General features: G+C 37.0%; 2 protein-coding genes, 1 non-coding gene and 2 pseudogenes across 3 annotated transcripts; 2 read left to right on the top strand and 3 right to left on the bottom strand.

Moving 5' to 3' along the window:
* Nucleotides 1–112: 112 nt before the first annotated feature.
* On the bottom strand, nt 113–6,994 carry LOC121768814 (nuclear receptor coactivator 7-like). The gene is made up of 8 exons (XM_042165369.1): nt 6,618–6,994; nt 5,550–6,067; nt 5,387–5,459; nt 1,095–1,172; nt 951–1,014; nt 786–873; nt 603–687; nt 113–354 (listed from the first exon to the last, which is right to left on the bottom strand). The coding sequence occupies exons 1-8, from the start codon at nt 6,768–6,770 to the stop codon at nt 271–273; spliced, it is 1,143 nt and encodes a 380-aa protein (XP_042021303.1). The 5' UTR covers nt 6,771–6,994; the 3' UTR covers nt 113–270.
* A 3,224-nt stretch (nt 6,995–10,218) lies between these two features.
* TRNAR-ACG lies at nt 10,219–10,291 on the top strand. Its single transcript has one exon. It is a non-coding gene; the product is annotated as a tRNA-Arg (tRNA).
* A 565-nt stretch (nt 10,292–10,856) lies between these two features.
* On the bottom strand, nt 10,857–11,696 carry LOC121766846 (annotated as a pseudogene).
* Nucleotides 11,697–13,190: 1,494 nt separating this feature from the next.
* Nucleotides 13,191–14,097, bottom strand: LOC121768102 (annotated as a pseudogene).
* Nucleotides 14,098–20,193: 6,096 nt separating this feature from the next.
* Nucleotides 20,194–23,659, top strand: LOC121766563 (crooked neck-like protein 1). Its single transcript, XM_042162832.1, has 7 exons — nt 20,194–21,417; nt 21,517–21,582; nt 22,037–22,181; nt 22,267–22,485; nt 22,590–22,788; nt 22,882–23,077; nt 23,392–23,659. Exons 1-7 carry the CDS (start codon nt 20,261–20,263, stop codon nt 23,504–23,506), a joined length of 2,097 nt encoding a protein of 698 aa, XP_042018766.1. The 5' UTR covers nt 20,194–20,260; the 3' UTR covers nt 23,507–23,659.
* The last annotated feature ends 225 nt before the right edge of the window (nt 23,660–23,884 follow it).

Here is a 23,884-nt window from a genome sequence, read left to right as displayed (position 1 = left end):
AATATGTAATAACATGCTTCTTTTGATTCCTATTTCTTCAAAGAAAATAGCAGTTTATACACAAATTTTCGCATTAGATGTAGTTTGTAAGAACCACACGTGTTTACTATAATTAGAAACAAACATGTTTTATATACACAGCCAAATTTACTAGCAACATTGTACAACAAAAAAAGGTTGTAAGAAGAGAACAGCCAATCGATGTATAGAGAGCATAGTGTGTGTTTGTAATTTGTTAGCTAAAGAAAACAGATAAATCCCATCCTTGTCCTACAAGTGGCAAATCCCAGGCGTCTCTATTCGTGATAAAGCGACCATTTCTTCATATTTCGAAGCATACACAAAACCCCATAGCTACAAAAACACCAGAAATGGATGGTTAGGAATTTAGTTACTTATTTTTCTTTCTTTTATTTCGTTAATATCTTACACCTGATAATGATGGACTACTACCTAACAAATTTAATTTCAAAACAAAGCCTACTTATTTTCCATGAATCTATCTATCGTTAACGGAAGTGTGAAACATTTCTAAAAAAGTGAGCATGCTTTAGAAAGTTTTTATCCCCCACGGGTGGAAAAATAAATTACTTGACACCTACCTCGACTTCCTTGATATCGAACTCTTCGGAGAGTGCCAAACAAGGATTATCATAGGTTTCTGATGATGAACTTGATCCACTTAATCTAAGAAGAGGGGAAGGTAAAATCATCTTATACGAGCCAGTGTGTGTATATATAATTATATTGTGTAACAAAATAGTTGAGCAAATGGAAAAGCTTACAGATCTCCATCTAAATAAAGTGCAAAATGGCCACCTCCACCCATGGCCAAATAATTAGTAGAACACAAAGTAAAATAGCGATTCTTTCCTGTTATACATTTTTTAAGATTGTAAGTCAACTAAAAAAATCTGATGTTAGCAAGAAACCAGAGCAAGTGAAGATACCTGTAGGGCGAAAAATTAGAGGATTTCCGGAGATATTTGAGAACACAAATGAGTCAATGGTCCCCTGTAACAAACTCGTATTTATTTGTCAAGTGAAAGATCAATACTCCAGCTTAAAGAAGAAAGGTATGGACCCAACATTACCTGGTACCTCTTATTTGTTGGTCTCAAAGGTGCCTCAACCAAACCACCAAAGGTTGCACCTTTGCGATCCCCGACAACCTAAAATTACAGAATATTAAGTATTAAGAAGTACATACATCCATACAGTAAGCAAATGCCATAAAATGCAGACTAAACTGCAACAGGTTGCTTGGTAACGAACAGCCAGCAGTAAGTAGTTGAGGTGGGCACACAGCCGAAAGAGACTAGGTAAGATATTCAAAGATCAAGTAATGCCTTAACAGTCAACAGGGTTGTTCTTTACGTCATTATAACAAAAGTTTCGATTGGGCACTCGTTCATGCACAAATGCCAACAAAAGGTGCAAATATGATTAAGGCCCAAACAAGTCATATCCAAAGCATTAATGAATTTCAATAATACGGCGTCGTTTATAAAGAGTTTAGACAGTCTATGAGACATTAAGAAAATGCGAGTTCTGAATCATCTTCCAGCAGTGTTTTTGAGCTATGTCTATGTGAATTGTGAAATGACTTGAAGCAATGAGTACTAGTGTTAAGACAGAAAATTATGAACTGTTTTAAACAGAATTCATTCGAAAAAAATTACAGGGTTAAATTATGTATGATGATTAACCCACATTTCTGTATAAATAACATAGTTTGAGATAGAGTCCAAATTCAGAATCAATTAAAGGGCCTGACTACAAACTGGAAATTTTAAATAGATATAACCCATTCGGTTTCTTGAATCAAGTTCAGGAAGCAGGCCTCCTTAAAATTGTGAATTCAGGAGGATATGAAAAGGTTATGAATCTGGTAAATTTCTATAAATAGTTAAATTTACATTATGTCACGTTACCGAAGCAGTTACTTGGACTGTCAGATAGCCCTAGAGGACTCTATCTCAGAATATATAGTTTAATGGACTCTCTGTGATGTGGGACATATTGCAGAATGCAGATGAATGTTGGACCACATTGGGTCATTGTCCACGAAAGAAAAATGGTAACTAAAAGGGGAAATTGTCCTAATCAGCCAATCATTTTTTTCATCAGTAGCTTAAGAATATGATTAGGATTGTCATAGACTTCTATTTCCTATATATCGAATAGGGAGATGAATCGATTCAGAACTATCTTACATGAGAACTTTGAGAACTATCAGTTGGTAGACAAAACATATCAGTTGGTAGCAACTGATATGTTTTGTGCTGCCAACTGATATGGTTTGTGCCACCAACTAATATGTTTTGTGCTTCCAACTGTTAGTTCTCAAAGTTCTCATTTAAAGATAGTTCTCAACTGAACCACTGCCTTCAGAATATAGTACTTCGTTTCTTCATATTCATGCTTGTTGACCATCTTCGAGTTATCAAAGAATTCTCTTAAGCTCTGGAGGATTTGTGTTTCCTTATGAAAATTGCTTTGTCTTCTTCCATCACCCTATCCCATGTAATCAAAGTCTTTGTGTTTCCTTATGAATTCACGTAAGCTTACTGGATGAGTCTATATTACTCCCCGTCAATGTTGTCAAAGCAGTATAGCGGTTCATGCAATGTTATTAAAAAGCGGAGATGGCGGCGCCGTGGCGGATGGCGGTGGCAGTTTCTAGGCTCAACGCCACCGCCACCATGTGATATGGCAGTTTACTCCCTTTTTTGAATGGCGGCCGCCATTCGCGAAGCGCCGTGGCAGGATATGGCTTTCATGGCGGTCGAGATGCCTTTTTGCCTTGTAAAACGACCCCACTTACCCCACTACCCGGCCCACGTGACATGTAACCTAGCCCATTGGCCATTATAAACAGTCTATTTATAGGGTTTATGGGAGTTTCTGGCTTCAAAACCATAACCGTTGCTGTCAATCCAAGTTATCGTCTCTCCAGTCTCCACACGCACAAGGCTCCGGATTCTAGATTTTCATTCACGATTCAAGATAACTGAAAATTTTTATGTACTACTACTTGGACCATCCACAATAGCATCAGACTAGCATAGTCTAACCAAAAACTCTTCCTGCCACATCATCATGCCCTTCCTACAGCCTAGCCACTGTCCTAGCCAAGTAACAGCCTAGCAATAGGCTAACAATAGCCTAGCCAATGCCCTAGCCCAACAAATAAATTGACAAATACGATTTAATTCATTTTAATTATTGGTGTTTATCAAATATTAAAAAAATGAATTGGAATGAGTTGTAAATATAGAGTATAAATAAAAAAATAAAAATAAATAAATAAATCAGGTAGCCTATTGCTTGCCGCAAAATAGGCGGCCAGCGATCGGCTAGCCGGTTAGTCCATGCCCAACCTCTCGTCCGCTCCGCGCTCGTCCTTACCGTTAGCCGATTGCAATAGTGGACTAGACGCCTGCCCTAGCCGCTAGCCTGTGGCTAGGGCGGGCACTAAACCACTATTGTGGATGCTCAGTTTGTATTAATTCCACTATTTAATTCTCTCTCTTTTCTTATAACTGGTCTACTCGATGCATGGATTAATTCCACTGTATAATTCTCTCGCTTTTCCTATTCTACTTGATGAAAGCGTCTCCATAATTATTGTCTTCTACCATTTAATTTTCTAATTTTCCTATAACTATTCTAATTTTTTTGCATCTTATGTTATGTATTATATTTTATTTATTTGTTAATTTATCGACCGCCATTTACGCCATAATACCGCCATGCCGACCGCCATACCCCTATGGCGGTTTTTTGACCGACCGCCATAAGCCGCCATACGCTATTAATAACACTGGGTTCATGGCGGTTCGCCCGAAAAATGCCACAGGGATATAGCGTATCGGTATGGCGGGATATAGCGGTCATTAATTAAATATATAAAATAATATTTATATATTCATATATAATTTAAAAAATTAGAAAATAATAAAAATATAACATTAAAAACTCTAAAAACATGTAATAAAGCATAAAATAGAAAACAATTATATAAAAGTCTAGCAATTAAAGTCTTTAGTTCAAGTGTTCAACAAAAAATAAAACCATGATAAGCTCAATAGACATCAATCATCAAGCTCAACATAGTCTTCTAGCTCATCATCATCACTATCATCGGCATCCATTTCATCTTCATCCTCCATTGCTTCATCCTCTTGATCTCCACTTACACTATCCTCAAATTCTTCCTCTTCCGATTCTTCATCTACAAGCGCAAGCCTTTTCCTTTTCCCTTTCCCTTTTCTAGGTATGATAGGTTCTTTTTTCTTAGAAACTCTAAGACAACTTGAACTAGATGTAGAAGATTCTTTCCTCTTCTTTGACCTAGTATATGTCCTAGGCTCTCCAACACCCGAAGCCTTATACACCATGTTCCAATCAAGTGTATCATCATCATCATGAACCAAATGATTACCACCATCATCATCATCATCCAACTCCCCAACTAGCCACTCATTGCACTCATCAATATCATCGAGAATAATAGGATCAAATTCATCGGTTGCACTAAGCTTGTTCCTATCATGCAATTTTTGGTTATATTTCACATAAACCAAATCTTGCATCCTCTTATGCTCGAGCCTATTTCTCTTTTTTGTATGAATCTACAAAATAAATATAATTAATCGGCAGATTGGGGTGCAGATTGTGAATAGGAGGGGCCGTATGGCTGGGCGGTGGCTGAGTCACTGAGTGGGGCTGGAGGGTGCTGGCTAGGGTGCAACAGGCGGGGGCGGCGGCGGGGGCGGCGTGACGGTGGGTGGCAGATTGTGGAAGGACTGAAGGAGTAGAGATGAAAAGCGGCAGATTGGGGTTGTGGAATTAGGGTTTAGAATTATTGGGGTTAGAATTATTGGGGTGGGCTGATTGGGCCTATGCAAAATTAAATTAAAAAATAAAAAGCCCAATAAAAGTCAAAATTAGCACCAAAAAGTCAAAATTGGGCTAAAATACCGCTATTGCGGGATATGGTAGCGCTATGGCGCCACGACCGCCACGGGTATGGCGGCCGCCACAGAAAAATGCTACGTATCGGTGTGGCGATAGCGTTTTCATTAAAAACTGATATGCTATAGCGCAATATCCCCGCTATAGCCGCTATTTGACAACATTGCTCCCCGTTGAGAAATGAAGAAGCTATTTCTAAATCATGTTAAGGCTATGTCAAGATTATTGGTAATAAAATAAGAAGCCGTGTAATGTTAATTCATGGAAAATTAGAATTCTAATTTCTAACTCAAGCAAGCTTGGAGTTTTCATTGCCAAAGGGTATTAAGTACAAGAAACATAAAAACAACAAATACAAATAACAATGTCAATAACAATAAAGCACCATCATAGGTAAAATGACTACCAGCAGACTGAGGCCAGGCCAGATCATACTTCTTCTGTATAAAGTTGAAAGTGAAATTCCATGCCTCCAAGTGCTGAAATATAACAGACCTTTTAGTGAAACTAATGCACACACACTCATAAATGTAACATAATAAGTTCGATGAATATTCTCAAGTCTCAACCTGTATAATAGCATCCATTTTCGTCCCTGGATAATCACTGGGAGAGCACCATAAAGAAGACTCCGAGTGTTTTCAGACAGAAGCAAAGATGGTTCAGATATCTCAGGAAGATTTAGATCCACTGAAGGTTGTGACTCATTCAAGATTTTCAGGGCTATTCCATCATCCCTAGAGCCCTTGGAATCACCTCCATCGCCAACTGCCAAATCCGGATTCCCCTTCATGGATTGACTTCTAAAACCACCAATTCTAGCAGCTTGATAGAAAGCTTTTCCAAGAGATTGTTTACCCCTTGAAAACAAACTCTTCTTCTTAGCATTCTCTTTGGTAGTCATCGGTTCAGATGGCGGTGCAAAGTCATCCTCAGGAGAACTACTTTTTTCATCCTGAGCTCGAGATTCCGAGGGTGCTATAAACGAATACAGAAATGCAGTAAATGAAGACGTGTCAGGACCATCAGCAGAGTCCTTCAAACCCTCCGTCTCAGACTGTTTGTTCTCAGAGGTATCCAAATCATCCTATAAAAAACAGACGAAGACTAAAGAACGCCACAAATAAATAAAAAACCGAAAGAAAGGTGCTGCTTCAAGAGACACCACTCCTTTTCCATCATCCCCTATTAACTTGTACATTACTTCTGTAACTCGTTTAAACCTTAATCACAGAACTGATTGATCATTCCACTGTTAGGAATCACACAAGAAAATGACTTCGAAATTCTATATTCTGCGTCGTGAAGCAGCTTTAGGCAATTTTGAATACTCCTAACACATTAATACAAACAAATAATAGTACACATCCTATTCCAATTTCCAATCCCATTGCACAAGTAGAGCAACCAATTAGTTCCAATTCAAATGCAAATTGAATTAGTTCCCCTAATAAACAACGAATTAGGCAAATAAAAAACAGTTGAAAAACCTAACCATCAGCTACAATAACCACAACGGAATAAAAAAATTCTGATAAAGCAGCTACTACTTCAGCTTGGATTAGGTCAGAAAAGGAACCTAATCAACCGATCACCAAAATCCTATCCAAATAAAGGAATTGAGATAAGAAATTTACTGAAGAAGAAGGTTGCGGAGGAGGTGTGGATGGTTTATCAGAGATAGGGTTGAGCAAACCGGTGGTTAGATCAGATACGAAGTGCGCTGCTTTAGTCCTCAACGACTTTGATTGCTGCTTTTGCAGATCGTCTTGGTTCTGCTTTCTCCCCATTTAATTTATAAAATTTTCGGAATTCCCCTATCGCTGCGGCATATGCTGCTCAGCCTCAGCTGCATGCAATCAAATTGAATCAACAGAGTTACGAATTTGGAGAATTCAGAGAATATGCTGTTTGTCTGTGTTGGAGAGGAGAGGTGGGTCAGGAATTGGAAATTGGGGAATAACATTCATATCTTCTAAATTACTCTTCATCGTGTTGAAAAGAAAAGGGAAAACGTAATTTTCTTTTTCTTTTTTGGTATTTATAATAAAGTAGTTGTTGGCTTGGCTACCCCCATCATGAATTTGGTTTTTGCTAAAGTAAAGTCTTTGCCTACAATTTTTAAAACTGCACCATAGACGAATCTAGGGAGTTTTCAATTCATAATTTAATCTATTTGGTTGGTTTATATTTTTATAACATTAAACTATTAAACATATAAATATTTTTATTTATATTTGATCTCATATCAGAAAGATCAAACTGTAATGTCAAACTAATTTAATAACATTTACTCTAGAGATAAGGAGAAACACATACACCCAAATATCAGTCTAAGAGCACTCACAATGAAAAACACATACACCCAAATATCAGTCTAAGAGCACTCACAATGAGAGCCGATCACCCGAGCCCATAATCACCCCCCCCCCCTCCCCCCATCGGCTCCCATTGTGGATGAGGGCCCGATGATCGGCTTCATCCCCTCTCCTCAAATGGCCGATACGTCGGTCATGGCTGATGACATAGGGTCTTTGATTGACCCTACCGATTTTTTTTAATTATTTTTAACCCTCTATATAGGTCCATACCCCATTCATTTACATTCATCATTTCATTCTCACTTTATATACTCCATCAGTCCCAAAAAAATATGTGCATTTGGGACGATACGAGAATTAAGAAAAAATTGATAAAGTAAGAGAGAAATGAGAATGACAGTTAAAGTAGTGTTAGTGGATAGTGGTACCTATATTATTAAATTGATATAACTTTCCAAAAATGGAATGCACATATTTCTGTGGGACAGACGAAAATAGAAAGTGCACATATTTTTAGGACGGAGTGAGTACTTCTTTTCCTCTCTCTACAAAATGAATTTCAACAATTCTCCATAGTTGCGTTGAATTTATTTTTATTTACTATTTATCTCATTTTATTTGATAGCAATAATTCAAAATGAAATATACAAATAGTCATAATGTGGAAATGAAATGGGAAACGAAATATGCCTTGAAATGGGCCTTTTCATTACAAGAAGATAGACCATATGAATAAAATGTTGATGTGGAAATATGAAAAAAAAGATGGGCCCTTAAAATGGGCATATCCAGTATATCCATTATAAGTGCTCTAAACACATACACCTACGAAAACAAAAAAAAAAGATTCATTTCCCTAACTTTACCTATAATTAGTTTTGAGAAATGCTTTTTTTTCAGATCAGCTGAGTCAGTTGGAAGTTAACGGCTGAATCGATGGTAGTATATTTTTTAGGTCGCAGCAACTCAAAAGTCCACCGTTTTAACGTGTAATGCAGATTGGATTAAATATCAGTTCGTGGGCAAATCGGATCAAAATTTGATGAGGATAAACATAGAGATTAATGCCTATGAAATAAAGAGGCTTAATTTGTTAGATAATTTTTCGGATATTGGTCTCTAAAATCATTTGATATTTCTCAGGAATTAGGCCTGTCAAATTGGGTATCCGCGGATACCCGATCCAAAAATTTCGGGTACCAAATCCCGAATTTCCCAAAATCTAGTACCCGATACCCGATCCGATTTTGATTTCGGGTACCCGGATACCCGACTCGGGTATCCAGTCCCAAATAATCGAGTATTCAGTCTCAATTTCAATTTCGATTTTGACTTTTTTTTTTAAATATTAACTAAAAACTTTTAGAAATACAAACATGTAGTTCACATTAATACAAACATGTAGTTCGCCTTAATACAAATTTGAAATAGTATTTAAGAGAAAATAACTATAAACTTTTAGAAATACAAAATTCATAACTTACCCATCACAATTATCCTAATATTTAATTACTTAAAATTTTAAAATTAGAATTAATACATTATTTCAAAATCCTATGACTATGAGCAGTTAGAAATTAGAATATAAAGTGGACAATTGGGTACTTGGGATTGTAAATAAATAAGAATATCCCCACTTCCTCAGCCACTATTACATACGCAAATCAGAATAAATACATTATTTATTAATTTTTTAAAAAATCGGGTAATTCGGGTATACCCGATCGGGTATCAGGTAATCCGATATCCAAAATCCAAAATTCTCAATACCCGATCCTGATCCGAAACCCGAGTTTTTAGATTTTGGGTATCCAATTACCCGACTTTTTCGGGTTTGGATATCGGGTATCCAATACCCGATATCCATTTTGACATGCCTATCAAGAACTTTAAAATGGATCTAAAATATCACAAACTTTACATTTTGTTTGTTATTTCTCATGGCAGGTCAATCACCATGTCCGACCAACTCTTGTGCATGTTTTATCTTACTTGACACTACTAAATCAACATGATTTTCTACGTAGTTTTTTATCCTATTGTCATGAAATTAAAAAGTAATCTAAAATATCTTAAACATTTCACGGTTGCCCACGTATAATAAGATTTTTGTCGAAGATATCTTATTTCGGCTGGATTAGGAAATAACAAAAAAATGTAAAGTATGTCATATTTTATATTAATTTTAAAATTCTTGGGAAAATACCAAAATTTGACCAAATTTCATAATTTTAAGAACCAATATTTCAATAACTTTAGACACTAGTTTATAAATAGATAACTATAAAATGATTTTAGGACATTATTAATGGAAGTAGTAATATAATTTTGTAGCGACCATAGTAACGAAGTCATTTTCTAGTGTCTAGCGTGAGATAAACCATGCGTATAATTTAAATTAAGAGATTAAAAGTCCCTATCATCGTGTTACATAATTAAATGAAACAATTTTCTTGGTTGTTAGAAACTTTGGCTGTGATTATAGCTATACTATTTTATTAGTTACACCCTCCATCCATAAAGTGGCCATAAAGTAGGTTAATAGCCATCTAAAACACGTCGTTTTGAATATAGTTAAAAGACGACATCTTGTGCATGGATGAGACGATTGAGAAACATTGAAACTTCGTGATTTAACATTTCAAATTCAAAGTTAATATGCAGACTAAAATTTGACCAAACTTCATGATTTAAATTAGATGGAGTGTAATTTTGAAAAGTAATGCATATGCAATTATTTTGTTTTGCTTCACATATTATGTTTACAAACATTAAACAATGATATAATATTAGTAAAATAAGGTTTTAACAGCATTTAAATGTAGAAAATGGCCTATAATATAGAACATCCAAAAGGGAATAATGACTATTCCATTACTTGTATGTATGACTATAGTTCCAAAATCAAGAATACCAAGACTCTGTGGCCCAATGGATAAGGCGCTGGTCTACGGAACCAGAGATTCTGGGTTCGATCCCCAGCAGAGTCGATTTGTGCTTTAATTTTACTATTTTGCTACTATCAATTGTTGAAACTCAGTATCTTCTGTTCTGTTTAATAATGCATTGCCTTAGAAAGATTTGTTTCTTAGAATTAGGTTTTTGAAGGATTGTTCATGAGTTATATGAGGCATAGGAGAGTTCAGAGGATGGTCGTGAGACATCGTTGTATCGTCGACTATTAAGGTGAAGGCGTTTGTATACACCGCTAAGATTAGTCTAAGTCGGAATCCGTTGCCTAAGTTTATTTAACAACCGGAAGCCTAAATTTATTTGACAACCAGAAGTAAGTAAATGATACTAATTTACCTGAAATTTCTCTACTCTCGACTCATGCATAATCGACAAATTTCTCAGACGATAACGAAATAAAGTAAAGTAGTCTAATCGGCTTCAACGTACACGGATCATCGACATCATCCCACAACAACCATAATTCTAAGTCTAAGACAACAACACTTGCTACAACATGAGTTACCTGACACTGAGATCAGATCAGCTCTCCTAGACGAAAGAGGTGGGCACGAGAAAGGATAACTAAACCAGGGAGTTATGTCAAACCAACGCGATGCTGCTCTCACCACCAGGTGGTTTCCTGACTCAGCCTTTCCGTCTGAAAAGATATCATTCCCGTTCATTTCTTTCAACTTGGCCACGCTCAACGGCTTTTCAGCTGATCCCGGAGGAACGCCTCCCTTGAAAATGTTGTTTCCCGTCAGCTCTGGTCGTGAATTTTCTTGGACGTCTTCATCACTGGTTTGTCTCCAAATAGGATGTTGCTCTGACCTCCTGCAGGCTGCAAGTACGCAGTGAAGTGAGATTTTTAGGCAGATAAGAAGATTTTGATGATGGAATGTTAGTATGTTGAAGGCTTGAAGCTAAAGAAGGAACACTCACATTAGAAAGTTTGACAGAAGTGCGTAGAGCTCGTGGTGCAGGTTCTCCCATATCATTGTTCCCCTTTATTCCACTAGCTCGTGCAGATGAACGAGCAGGAGCTTCGGAAGGAGGGCCAAAGATGTCAGTACCACTCAGTTCCTTGGATTTAGCATTCGAGAGATGCTTCCTAATTCGGCTCTCTGAATCACTTTCTATCGTTCCACTCAGTTCACGTTGCTTTGCCACCTCAGGAACAGTGGTCGGCTTTTTAGGTGAAATCCTCTCTTCTGTGCTGAAGCAAATCTGACTGATACCTATCGCAGCTTGCTAGTATTTAAGCAAGAAAACATATCAAGAAAAAGAAGCTAAGTCAGACTACTGATGCATGCTCCGGAAATGGTAACATAAGAGCCTTTGAAGTTCGAATACCTGAACAATGCGGACTGATGTTCGGTTATTGAAATTACCATCAGACGCTCCGGATTCTACTGTCACCTGCAAATATTTTGCTGCCATTCATCTCCTTTAGTTTATAGCCCGAGCACGGCTTCCTAAAAGCAACAATATCATAGTAAGGTTAGCTCATCAACAAAGAAATGAGGAAAAGCATGCTTTTGTTCTATTGAAACCTAAAATATGTTTTTCTACGAAATAGAAGTTGTACCTTCTTGATTCTCCTAAGAATCACTGATGGCTTGCTACTTCTCCACGTGTCGATCTCCAATACTCGAGCATAGATCTTCTAACTGGTTCCCGGACCGTATTTCGATATCAGTGTGGGCAGGTCTCACCAGAATACTAGGACTAGAATAAAGAAGACAGAAAATCTCATGGAGGAGAGCTGAAAAAATCGTCCCCTTCACAGTGTGTGTCGGACGAAAATTTCAAATAAAATATTATGTGTGTCTGTCTTTCCTTTATTCTCCTAATTATATTTAGTTCATATTGGGCCATGACAGGGATCTATGGAAGGTTTTGGATATGACATCCTCCAATTAGCTTAGGACTAATTAAATTGAATTCACAATTTAATACAAGCTTTTATTGGAATATTATCTGTAGCCACTACAGAAATAATATTGCACTGCCCATCCAAATCCGAAATTACAAGTAATCCGGGTTTCCATTTTAACTAAATGTTTATTTCCCGCAGTTAAGATAGAAATGTCCATTAGTTAATTATTGTCTGCTATGGACGAAAACTAATTAACTTCTTATTAATTCCACGAGTGGACTTAGCACGAAACACTTATTTATTATTCATTGAGTAATCAAACTCCAACTAGCTAGGTTCCGAATAATAAAACTTTTTTCACGCTCCTCTTGAGGACATTATCAAACGAGACTCCCCTGGCGAGCGTTTCTACATAATAGCAATCCTAGCACCGCTAGATATTAATCACCACCACCCAATATATCAGAATTATTGGGTTACGAAAAACCCACACCATTTGATAAGTCAAAGTAGTGCATAATCAATATCGTATGCAAAATGTTAACGTATGTAGATTAAGAAATAGTTATTTATCAAGACCTCGTCTTTCAGTAGATAGCATAAAGACACGTCTTGCTGTTAGATCCGTTCAGTGCTATACCACACCAATGTCATCTTATTTCACTAAGGCTTAGAAATAATCGGACTGACATTGCAGCCTTTCTCGATAGGTAGTCAAAACTTATCTAGGTTGTGAAATTCTTCTTTTTCTTTGTTCAGAACTGACCATGTTACCTTAAAATGAACGACGCCCATAACCGGTCTTCTAAAACAAAGACTTGGATTTTGTTAAGTTTCTTATACATTTAAACATGTAATAAAACAATCATTAGTGTAAAACATAACAACATTATGACAAAATAATTTGTTTTATTCCTTGGAAAATAAAATAAGAGTTATTACAGTATCCAATCACTCAAAAGATGATTTCTAGTATACAAAACTCTAACAAAAACATAAAAAAAGAATTAGAAAAGAAAAGTTAGAAAATGTGGGCAGAAAAAAGTTGCAACCTGACCAAGTAGAGGATAGCGAGAATAAACAGGCCAAAATGCCCAAGGAACAACTCCAAATTTTAGGAAGTTAGATCTGCAAATAGGGAGATTGTTTCCATCTTTTGTCCTTAAATTCACATGTCCTTCACATAATTGTACTTACATATCTTGAACTTAGAACCCCTAGGATTCTCACCTATATACATTACAATCCCTGGCCCCGTTACAATCAAAATAAAGACCTTAAGCAACTTTTTCTGATGCTTCCGATCTCAATCCGAAAACTGGCGCTGTTGCCGTTTCCGTCGCCGGAATTAATGCTGCGGTTCTGATTAAGGAGGATTTTATGGAGCAATTCGTAATCGGATGCGATCAAGGCGGAGTGCAGAGCGGGCAAGTTTGATTGGATACAATCCACGCATTGATGCAATCGGCGTGGAACGCGTGGCAGCAGGCGGAGCTGATCGTGCGGCTCGAATTTCGACAGACACACGGCGCAGTCGCCGCCGCCGGTGAGTTTTCCGGTGACCGATCGGAACGTGAAGAGCGGGAGAGAATCGAGCAGATTGCTCGCCGGCGCCGGCGCCACGTGGAATTGCGGCTGGCTGGAGGAGTCTTGCCGCCGGACGACGTCGTCGTCGTCATCGGCGACGGAGTTTGTGTGATGGAGCGCTTCGAGAGGAGGCGGAGGAGGAGATAGATTGATGCCGAAATAACAAAGGGCGGAGGCGATGATGATAATGATTAAAACTATGGACGACCACGAGACGTCGTCGGTTGAGGAGGAAGATGACGTGTCCATATATGGCGGCGGAAGCTGCGGCATTTGCGTGATGACGGAGGCGCGGCCGTAGACGATGGTTGCGGGCGGCGGTGGAGCGGACATTTGGGGGATTTCGATCACAAGAGAGAGTTATTGATGGGGACGGAGGAGTCAAGGGTGATTTTATTGAGGGTGAGGTGACACGTGAGACTCGCACGTGTTGGGGTTTACACGCCAAAACTATCGGCTAAATTCCAAGAAACTACCTCTGGGGATGTAGTATCCGCCATTTGTTCCCGCAAAAAAAGAGTTTTCAGAAAGGAGAAAGACGCGAGAGCTTGTCGCGTGTTTACTTATAGACGCGTCTCCGTCTCGCGTCTCTAAAATGAAACACGCATGATGAATTAGCGTCTCTAAACATACACGCATCAGGCTGATGCGTGTCTCCCTTGGATACAAAAGCAGGTCAGGCACTGGCATGAAGGGCCCCAGCGGCACCGACACCGGCGCCGGAGGATTCAATTCGAGAGGGAGGTGCGAAGAGAGGGAGAGGGAGAGGGAGAGGCTCTGGGCGGGATGGTCGAAAACGAGGCTGATGTCTTGAATAGCGGGATCGGCGGCGGCGTTGGCGTAGATGTGTTGGTGATGATGATTGTTGAAGGTCTGGTTGTTGAAGATTAGAGATGGATCGTAGAGAGGGATGAAGGTGTCTACTTATTCGTGGAATTTAGCCAGAAAAAGAGTGTAACAGTGAAAGAGATGAGGTGATGATGAAATGAGAGGCTGCCAGTGCCATCATGTTAATCTCTCTCAGTATATACGATTCTCCTCTCTCATTTTTACTTTGATTTCCCAATAAATTGAAACACGCTGTTGCCTCACGCGTGTATACATTGACGCACGTTGTTGCCTCTCGCGTGTTTAAATTGAAACACGCATGGGCCTAACGCGTGTTTACTATTGATACACGCAACAAGCTTTCACGTCTTTCCCCTTTCTGAAAACTCTTTTTTTGCGGGAACAAATGGCGGATACTACCTCCCCGGAGGTAGTTTCTTGGAATTTAGCCCAAAACTATCTGATTCAAAGAATTTAAGATACGTTCTTCCATTTTAAGTGATTTTTTCTTTATTCGAATATTTCATCTGTTTAAACAGTGAACTGAATGGGGTGTTATCCTAATGAGAATTTTTTATTGGCTAAAATTAATGTGCAAAAATAGATTAAAATGTGACTGGTGCAAGTACAGAATTAAAGAGGGAGTAGATGAAATTTGTGTGCAAATAAAAACAGAAAAGAGATGGATCAGTGTGGTGGTGGGGTTATTAGTAAAGAGATTAAATTAAGTGAAATTTGAATGGTTTGGTTTTGGAGTTAATTCTTGGGTTTGGTTTAGCAATATGGTTTTGTACTTTGTTGAGGTGCCGATGTAATAAGGTGGATTCTTTTTTCGAAATTTGATGTAAACTGAAAAATTGAAACTAAATCCTAGTAATGTACTAATACTCTCTAAAGATTATCCATGAATTTAGGTCTCAAATCCCCTGGAAATTTTAAATTTTATTATAATCGCTTCTTAATTTACTAGATATTGAATCATTTTGGTATATAGATGGGTGCGATCAAATTGTACATAGTAAATAATAATTTCAAATGATTGAATTTATAGAGCTAATGAATATAATTTCACATTTGTCGATAATAAATTATTAATTTAAAAGCAAATGATTAAAAATGAGATGTTGATAATTGATTTGGTTTCTTTAAAAGCAAAAAACTATTAGTAATTTAAAAGCTAATTGATTTTTTACCTAAAGTTTTGATTACAAAAGTAAGGCACCGCTTACATCGCTATTTCTTGTTTTTTTTTTGGATCAAAATAGCAATTGAAATCGTTTCAACTTTATTCTATTGAACATAAATGGGATGTTCGGTTTGCAAGATTGTATCCCGAATTAAATATGTAGTATGTTTGGTTCATGAGATTCAATCACACGATTCAATCCTAGATGGATTATCATGAGATAATTAGTCATAGTTAACCCCTCATGACTAAAATAATCTCACAACCAAATCCTAGATTGTGTCTTAGTATTATTTTATCTAGGAAACCGAACACCACCAAAGTGTCGAGTCTGTCTAGTTTTCTTTGTCCCTCAAGCAGGAAAATTATACTCATATACTCTCTCCGTCCCGCTTTAGGAGTCCCAGTTGAGTCGGACACATATTTTAAGAAAGTGTTTGAGTGTGTAATAAATAAATGTTGTAGTAGATGTTGGGACCCACTTTTAATTGAATGTGTAATAAATAAATGATGTAGTGGATGTTGGAATCCACTGTTAACATTTTTTTTACTTCCTTTGTATGCATTTTTTATTAGTTTATTCCAATCGGGACTCCTAAAGCGGGACACCCGAAATTGATCAATCGGGACTCCTAAAGCGGTACGTAGGGAGTAAATCATAATTGGGTGATATATTGTGAGTCTCCTATAGTTGAGGAGTTGTGGTATTATTTGGATCATATTCGATATAAATAATTCGTTTGTATTTTTTTCATCAATCTTGTTATTCAAACACACACACTCGAATTGCACCGGTTCGTACACCCAAAATCATATTCCTAACTGAATTTATTAATACCATTAATTTAAATCAAATCTCAGGGGAAGAAAATCAAGTCAATGTCCTCGAAAATACAATTTAAAATTTACTATTTTTCCATTTCTGTAATTGAACGTCATGGTAAAAGAGAGGTCAAAGAGAGACCGACCAATATCAAATCGACCCTTTGTATTCACGAAATAAAAATTTAACTAAATTTTGAGGTGTCTCGTCATTTATATTTTGGGTCCACCAAATACTACCAATTGAGGCGATTAAATTTGATAGCTTGTTATTCATTTCACATCCTTTTAATATAATTAATTTATCGACTTATGCTTTGGTAGTAATCTAATTTTGTCTTTATTTTCTATCAACTTATAATTTATAATTTGATTTAGTAAAAATTATAGTTAAATCATATACGAAGCCTTAACACTGTAAAACAACCCAATATCTTTTGCCGCTCCTCAATAAAGATAAAATTCAGTGAGATATAAATTTAATCGAAAAAAATACTAGTGTTATATTTTTTTCGTGATACATATTATACCGAATTTGCATTAAAATGATGCACCGGTGACCGGTTGATAGTTGATATTACCATGTAGATATAAGACATTACAGTCATACCTTATAAGTCAATTAGTTGAATTGACTCTAATTAATTCCCCCAAATCACCATACATGTGCATATTCAATTATTTAATTTTGTACTAGGTTCGGTATTTAACTATGTTATACTATAAAAATATGTGGATGCAGTTGTTTAATTAATTGTATTTGGTTCTGTATTTGAGTATAGTATATATAATATGTGGGTGCGGTTTTAAAATGCAAAAGTTTATTTATGATTGAGTATTTGCTCTTTTGTGTGTGTACTAATCCATGGAAAAAGGTGGGCATACTTGCCTTGCTTAACGAAAACAAATCAATTGCTTTCATCAAATTTGTTCGACTCTTATTTCTTTTATTTTTCATTTTTTCTTTTGCTTTCATCAAATTTGTTCGACTGTTATTTCTTTTATTTTTCATTTTCTCTTTTGAGCTATGCCGATTTGGGGAATTTATAACGTGTCATTTTCTCTTTTGAGCTATGCCAATTTGGGGAATTTATAACGTGTCGTAAGACATATAAAAAAAATACATGTCCATATACTGTTTATTTAATTTATTTTAATAAAAAAAAGTCGATTTACCACTAAAAAATACAATTGATAATTCTTGAAAATCAGGTGGCAACTTGATTAACAATAGAATACAAATAGATAAGTGATACTTATCACATATGGTCTTATCGAAAGAATTACCAAAGGAGTACCAACGGCGTCAACAGTCGGTAATGGCTTGTTCCCAGATGTCAATATATGTCGGACGCCCCTTATCAGAATACTGACGGATTATGTATGTCGGTAATTCCGACTGTGCAAATTGACTTACTTTTTAAATATACCATAATATGTAAGTAGGTGTGGTGTGCTTTATATTTTTAACTAATTCTTAAATTGCTAACTACAAAAAATGTCAATATTACTCTCAATTAACAAAAAGTTAGTTATAACTATTTTTTAAAAAATATCTCAAAACTTTAAATGAGTACGAATATCTCAATTTAAATTATTTTTTACACTAACATATAACAAAATTTTGCAACACATTTTTTATCTTTCCTTAGACAAGTTATAGTGATGAATTTATCTTTATGTACTATAATTATGTTATCCCTCTATATATAGGAATAAAAAGCAAATACGCACTAACGTGCTATTATGATTAAAATATACTCCATATAATAAATTATAATGAGAAGAAAATGTGGATCCTTACATTAGACACTTTCAAATGACAGCCATTACCCATGAGCATAAATAATTAGCCATCAATTGAAAAGACAAAATAATTTGTTAATGATAGTCGATAGACTAAATCCACTATATTTGTACTTGATGTCATGAAACTCATAAATAATTGTTGAAAAACCAATTAATTTGAGTTAAAGCATTGTCAAATCTTCTACTCTTTGTGAATCCCTTAATGCCAAGTGCACTTACTTGTGTTCACACAGGAAACAATAAATACAGTATTTTTATGGGGTGGGATTTTAGAGGGGTGGGATCTTAGAGGGCCCACTGATCTTAAGAAACATTTTCATATATGAAATATTAATTATCAGTAATTTATTTAAATGTTATATTAACGTGAAGAAACTATATTGGTCACAGTATTCCAATTTTGTGAAATATTAATTATCAGTAATTTATTTAAATGTTATATTAACGTGAAGAAACTATATTGACAAATATGAAAATTGTATCTTAGAGCATTCAAAGTGTGACGGATGTCCTTCAAGTTTAGAAATCACAAAAATATGAAAATTGTATCTTAGAGCATTCACAGTGGGACGAATGTCCCGACGGACTTCCCATAAACACCTCCTGCCACGTCATAAGGACATCCCACTGCACAATGACAGACATCCCCACGGACATCCACAATAATAAAAATTCACAAAATTAAACAATTTACAGAATTAAAATTTTTACATGAATACTGAGAAAATTTTGACACCCATCCCTGCACACCAAGGGGGTGTCATCCCCACCATTTGGGGTTGGGGTGTCACAGGCGCCATTCCGGGCATCATCCCGGACATCGGTGCACTTCCGTCGGCATTTCCCCCAACTATAACGGGAAAAGTCGACGTTTGTGATTCGCTTGTGGCGGGGGAATCACTACCGTGGTGCTCCATTTATCTTCAAAAGAAATGACACCATTTATCTTCAAAAGAAAATCGAATTGCTTAGAAAATAGAAAGCATTCAATGGAAACAGAAATCAAAATGATAATCGAGATGAATTGATGCCGCTGCGGTCGTCCCTCCCGGCGTCCAGCACCGAAGCATCAGCCGCTACAGGCTCCAATTCGCTGACTCGCGTACACCGCCGCCCCCAATTTCAAATGAAACAGTCCCAATTCCCTCCGAACAGCCCCGGAACAATCTGAACAGCCCCGAAATACTCCAACCCCACGAAAGATAAGTTCTCTTTATTCAAAGTTACGTTCTTTCATTTTTTTTTATTAATCACAGTAGCGGGTGTTCGATTGTTGGTGTATGATGGTATGTTGTGAAACAATTGCTAAAAATTCATGCTTTAGAATTGGGTAGAAATTATACCTCCGTGAGTTAAATTGAATTTGTTTACATTTTATTTGCAGATTACGGAGGAGGAATATCTCATGAGGAAAATCTGTGTAGAATCTTTAATTAAATTTGAATTTTTGTCACTCGGTGACTAAGTCAACAGAAAAAAAATTTAATTAGATTAGTTTAATTCACAGTCTATTGTATTTTATTTTATCACGGATTAGATTTTTTTTCTTTTTGTAAGAGGGTGTTACATTAATATAATTCTTATAAAAAAATATTCTATATTTAGGATATATAGGTTATGAAAGTTTTATATTTTCAAAGCAAATTTAGAAATTAGTGAATTTGATAAAAAAAAATATGAGACACATAAAATCATAGATTGGATATACGGTTATTTCCAATTATGAATTAATTGTCTAAAATAAGAGATAATTTCGAAATATAAAAATCATAAATATAGTATAGTATTAATAATTGTATTATATAGTATCTCTTACCCATTTCGTTTTCATCAGTTTCCTGATTTCCCCTAATTCTTATAACCGGAATCCTCTAGGAATCTTCTCAATCAGCCATGGCGAACTCCAGAGAAGCCGATCCCAATCTGGGGTATTTGACGAAGAAAGAAACGGAGGTGAAGCTGCCCCGACCTACTCGCGTCAAGAACAAGACGCCTGCTTCGATTCAAATCACTGCGGAGCAAATCCTTCGTGAAGCTAGAGAGCGTCAGGAGGCTGAAATCCGTCCCCCAAAGCAGAAAATCACCGACTCCACCGAGCTCGGCGATTACCGCCTCCGCAAACGCAAGGAATTCGAAGATTTGATTCGAAGAGTGCGGTGGAACAAGAGCGTGTGGGTCAAGTATGCAAAATGGGAAGAATCTCAGAAGGATTTCGCCCGATCTCGCTCAGTGTGGGAGCGCGCGCTCGAGGTGGATTACAGAGACCACACACTGTGGCTCAAGTATGCTGATTTTGAGATGAAGAATAAGTTTGTGAATCACGCTAGGAATGTGTGGGATCGCGCAACCCAGCTGCTGCCGAGGGTTGATCAGCTATGGTACAAGTACATCCACATGGAGGAGGTTCTGGGGAATGTGGCTGCGGCTAGGCAGATTTTTGAGAGGTGGATGAAGTGGATGCCTGATCAGCAAGGATGGCTCTCCTATATAAAGTTCGAGCTTAGGTATAATGAGGTCGAGAGGGCTAGAGAGATTTTTGAGCGCTTTGTGGACTGTCACCCCAAGGTCAGTGCTTGGATTAGATTTTCTAAGTTTGAGATGAAAAATGGGGAGATAGCTCGTGCCAGGAATTGTTACGAGAGGTCTGTTAATAAGTTGGGAGATGACGACGAGGCAGAGGAGTTGTTTGTGGCTTTTGCGGAGTTTGAAGAGAAATGTAAGGAGACAGAAAGAGCTAGATGCATATATAAGTTTGCACTGGATCATATTCCAAAGGGACGGGCAGAAGAGCTGTACAAGAAGTTTGTAGCGTTCGAGAAGCAATATGGTGACAGGGAAGGAATTGAGGATGCTATTGTTGGAAAGAGGAGGTTTCAGTATGAGGATGAGGTCAGGAAGAATCCTCTTAATTATGACGTATGGTTTGATTATATTCGTCTTGAAGAGAGCTGTGGGAATAGGCAGAGGATTGAGGATGTGTATGAGAGGGCAATAGCAAATCTGCCTCCTGCTCAGGAGAAGCGCTACTGGCAGCGATACATATATATGTGGTAAGGATGCTTTAACCTTACATGATCATGCCTGTATTGTATGTTGAGCAAAGGGCTTGGCTGTGATTCATATCTGTTTTGAATTTGTGATATTTTCAGGATTAATTATGTTTTGTATGAGGAGCTTGATGCCCAGGATGTTGACCGAACAAGAGACATATATAAGTAAGATCCCATTACCTATTATCCATATAAGTTGATGTTATAAAAGAGTTCATTGAGTTTATTATCCCTTATATTTTCACCCAATCACCCTCCTGGATTGATGACAACAGTTAAAATAAATGGACATGTTTGTTGTACATCCACTTTTTTAAGTTTACTGTCTATGCTGTCTTGGAATGTTTCATTAGTGGAAATACGATTCAGAATATACATGCATTTCACTTGACTGTGTGACGAACTCACCTGAAGCTATAGGACATTATATATGAATTGTATGTAACCAATATTCTGGGAAAAGTCTGTTTGTATTGGATTTGTGGTAAGCTTGATTAAGCCTGTTCTGAGAAATTCAGTAATGGAATCGCCAGTATGTTTATACTTTTGCTTTAACCGTTATGTGGATATCTTTTAATGGTTCTGGCTCCTGATCCTGATACATTTCTGAACTGAGCAGCTTGTGCCTGAAGATGATTCCTCATGAGAAGTTTTCTTTTGCAAAGATATGGCTGATGGGCGCACAATTTGAAATACGCCAATTAAATATTGACCAGGCTCGGAAAATATTGGGGTCAGCAATTGGTATGGCTCCCAAAGATAAGGTATGCTACAAATTCCATATTCCTTATTTGGTTCATCCACTGGCATTCCTCAGACTGCACCCTAAATGTATTATATTGCAAACAGATCTTCAAGAAGTACATTGAGATAGAGCTACAACTTGGCAACATAGAACGGTGCAGGAAACTCTATGAAAAGTACTTGGAGTGGTCTCCCGAGAACTGTTTTGCATGGAGCAAGTATGCTGAGTTGGAGAGGTCCTTGTCAGAAACTGAACGTGCCCGAGCTCTTTTTGAGCTTGCAATTGACCAACCTGCTCTAGATATGCCAGAGTTACTATGGAAGGTACACAATTTATTCATATTGAAAACATTGCATGTGTTTGATATAAATGACTCTGTAGTGAGTTGAGTAGGTATGTTTTTTGATCTTCTACCTATATGAAACAGGCATACATTGATTTTGAGATTTCTGAATCCGAATATGGAAGAACTAGAGATCTTTACGAGAGGCTGCTGGACAGGACTAAACACCTGAAGGTGTGGATAAGTTATGCCAAGTTTGAGGCTTCTGCTATGGAAGAGGTCCTTCAGGACTCAGAGTTGTCTGAAAGTGAATATAAGAAAAAGTGCCTTCAGCGGGCCAGAGGTAAGAAATTACAACGTTCTTGACAAGTAAATTTTTTTAATGATCTTTTCTAATATGGAGTATTTGGTGATCTCACTTTCTCCCTTTCTTCAGGTGTATTTGAAAAAGCCCTTAGCTATTTTAGAACTTCTGCCCCTGAGTTGAAAGAGGAAAGAGCAATGCTTTTGGAAGAGTGGTTGAACACGGAGAAAAGTTTTGGTGAGCTTGGTAATGTGGAGTTGGTTACTTCCAAGCTTCCAAAGAAACTAAAGAAGAGACGTCACATTGAAACTGAGGATGGTCCAGCTGGGTATGTGTTTTATTTATCTTTTCAGTTCATTTTTATTTCTGAATTGCTGATCTATCTGTACTTGGCAATTTCTCTCTTTTAAAAAAAATTGGTATTGGTTACTGGCCCTTATTTTATGACTATGGAAAATCATGTAGCTCCAGCCGCATCTTTATTGGCTGCTTGGGTTTGTTAGCACTCCGAATTGGAATGCTTTCTCCCTGACTAATGAAATTTGGTAAAACATGGAAAGAATCAATGTTTTCCTGCTGCAATGAAGTCATGGTTTGATTTTATTTCAATGTGAGAAATTCTGATGTTTTGATATGGTGCAGTTATGAGGAGTATATTGACTACCTATTCCCAGAAGAAACACAGACCACAAATCTCAAAATTTTGGAAGCGGCGTACAAGTGGAAGAAGCAGAAGGTCGTTTCTGACGATGATTAGTTGGGTAACGACTGACTGCTGTGACCATTGGATCTTGTTATTAGTGTTGGCTTTGGCATTTCTGTATGTAGTACTAGTATGTATGGCAATTTGCCGGTGTACACAAGATTCTTAAGCTGCAAAGTCAATTTTGAAATTAATCTGTTTCCAGAATTTTTTGGTGTGAGATTTTATTGATATGGGAAAATAATAACAGTCCTGGAAAAATAGGAAAGTACCTCAACTCTTAGATTTTTATCTCTAGCTTTTTGAAGTATTCTTTTTCCTACGTTTTTATAGTGTTTGTATTCAGTTGTGTTTTTTGTATTGTAGTTCCTGCATCTGCAAAATATCCTATGAGAGAATTACATGAATTTTAAGAAATGTAGGTAATGAGCC

This window comes from Salvia splendens, chromosome 15 (assembly GCF_004379255.2).
Source record: "Salvia splendens isolate huo1 chromosome 15, SspV2, whole genome shotgun sequence".
Lineage (NCBI taxonomy): Eukaryota > Viridiplantae > Streptophyta > Magnoliopsida > Lamiales > Lamiaceae > Salvia > Salvia splendens.
This window is presented reverse-complemented; position numbering and strand designations above follow the sequence as displayed.

Bases quoted from the DNA above. Each gene is read 5' to 3' on its own strand.
- LOC121768814 (XM_042165369.1), bottom strand. From the start codon at position 6,770: ATGGGGAGAAAGCAGAACCAAGACGATCTGCAAAAGCAGCAATCAAAG. The intron at 6,068-6,617 runs GTAAATTTCTTA...TGTTTTTTATAG, and splicing joins CTCCGCAACCTTCTTCTTCA to GATGATTTGGATACCTCTGA. The intron at 1,173-5,386 runs GTAGTCATTTTA...CTGTAATTTTAG, and splicing joins GGCCTGGCCTCAGTCTGCTG to GTTGTCGGGGATCGCAAAGG.
- LOC121766563 (XM_042162832.1), top strand. From the start codon at position 20,261: ATGGCGAACTCCAGAGAAGCCGATCCCAATCTGGGGTATTTGACGAAG. The intron at 22,486-22,589 runs GTACACAATTTA...TATATGAAACAG, and splicing joins TGCCAGAGTTACTATGGAAG to GCATACATTGATTTTGAGAT. The intron at 23,078-23,391 runs GTATGTGTTTTA...GATATGGTGCAG, and splicing joins ACTGAGGATGGTCCAGCTGG to TTATGAGGAGTATATTGACT.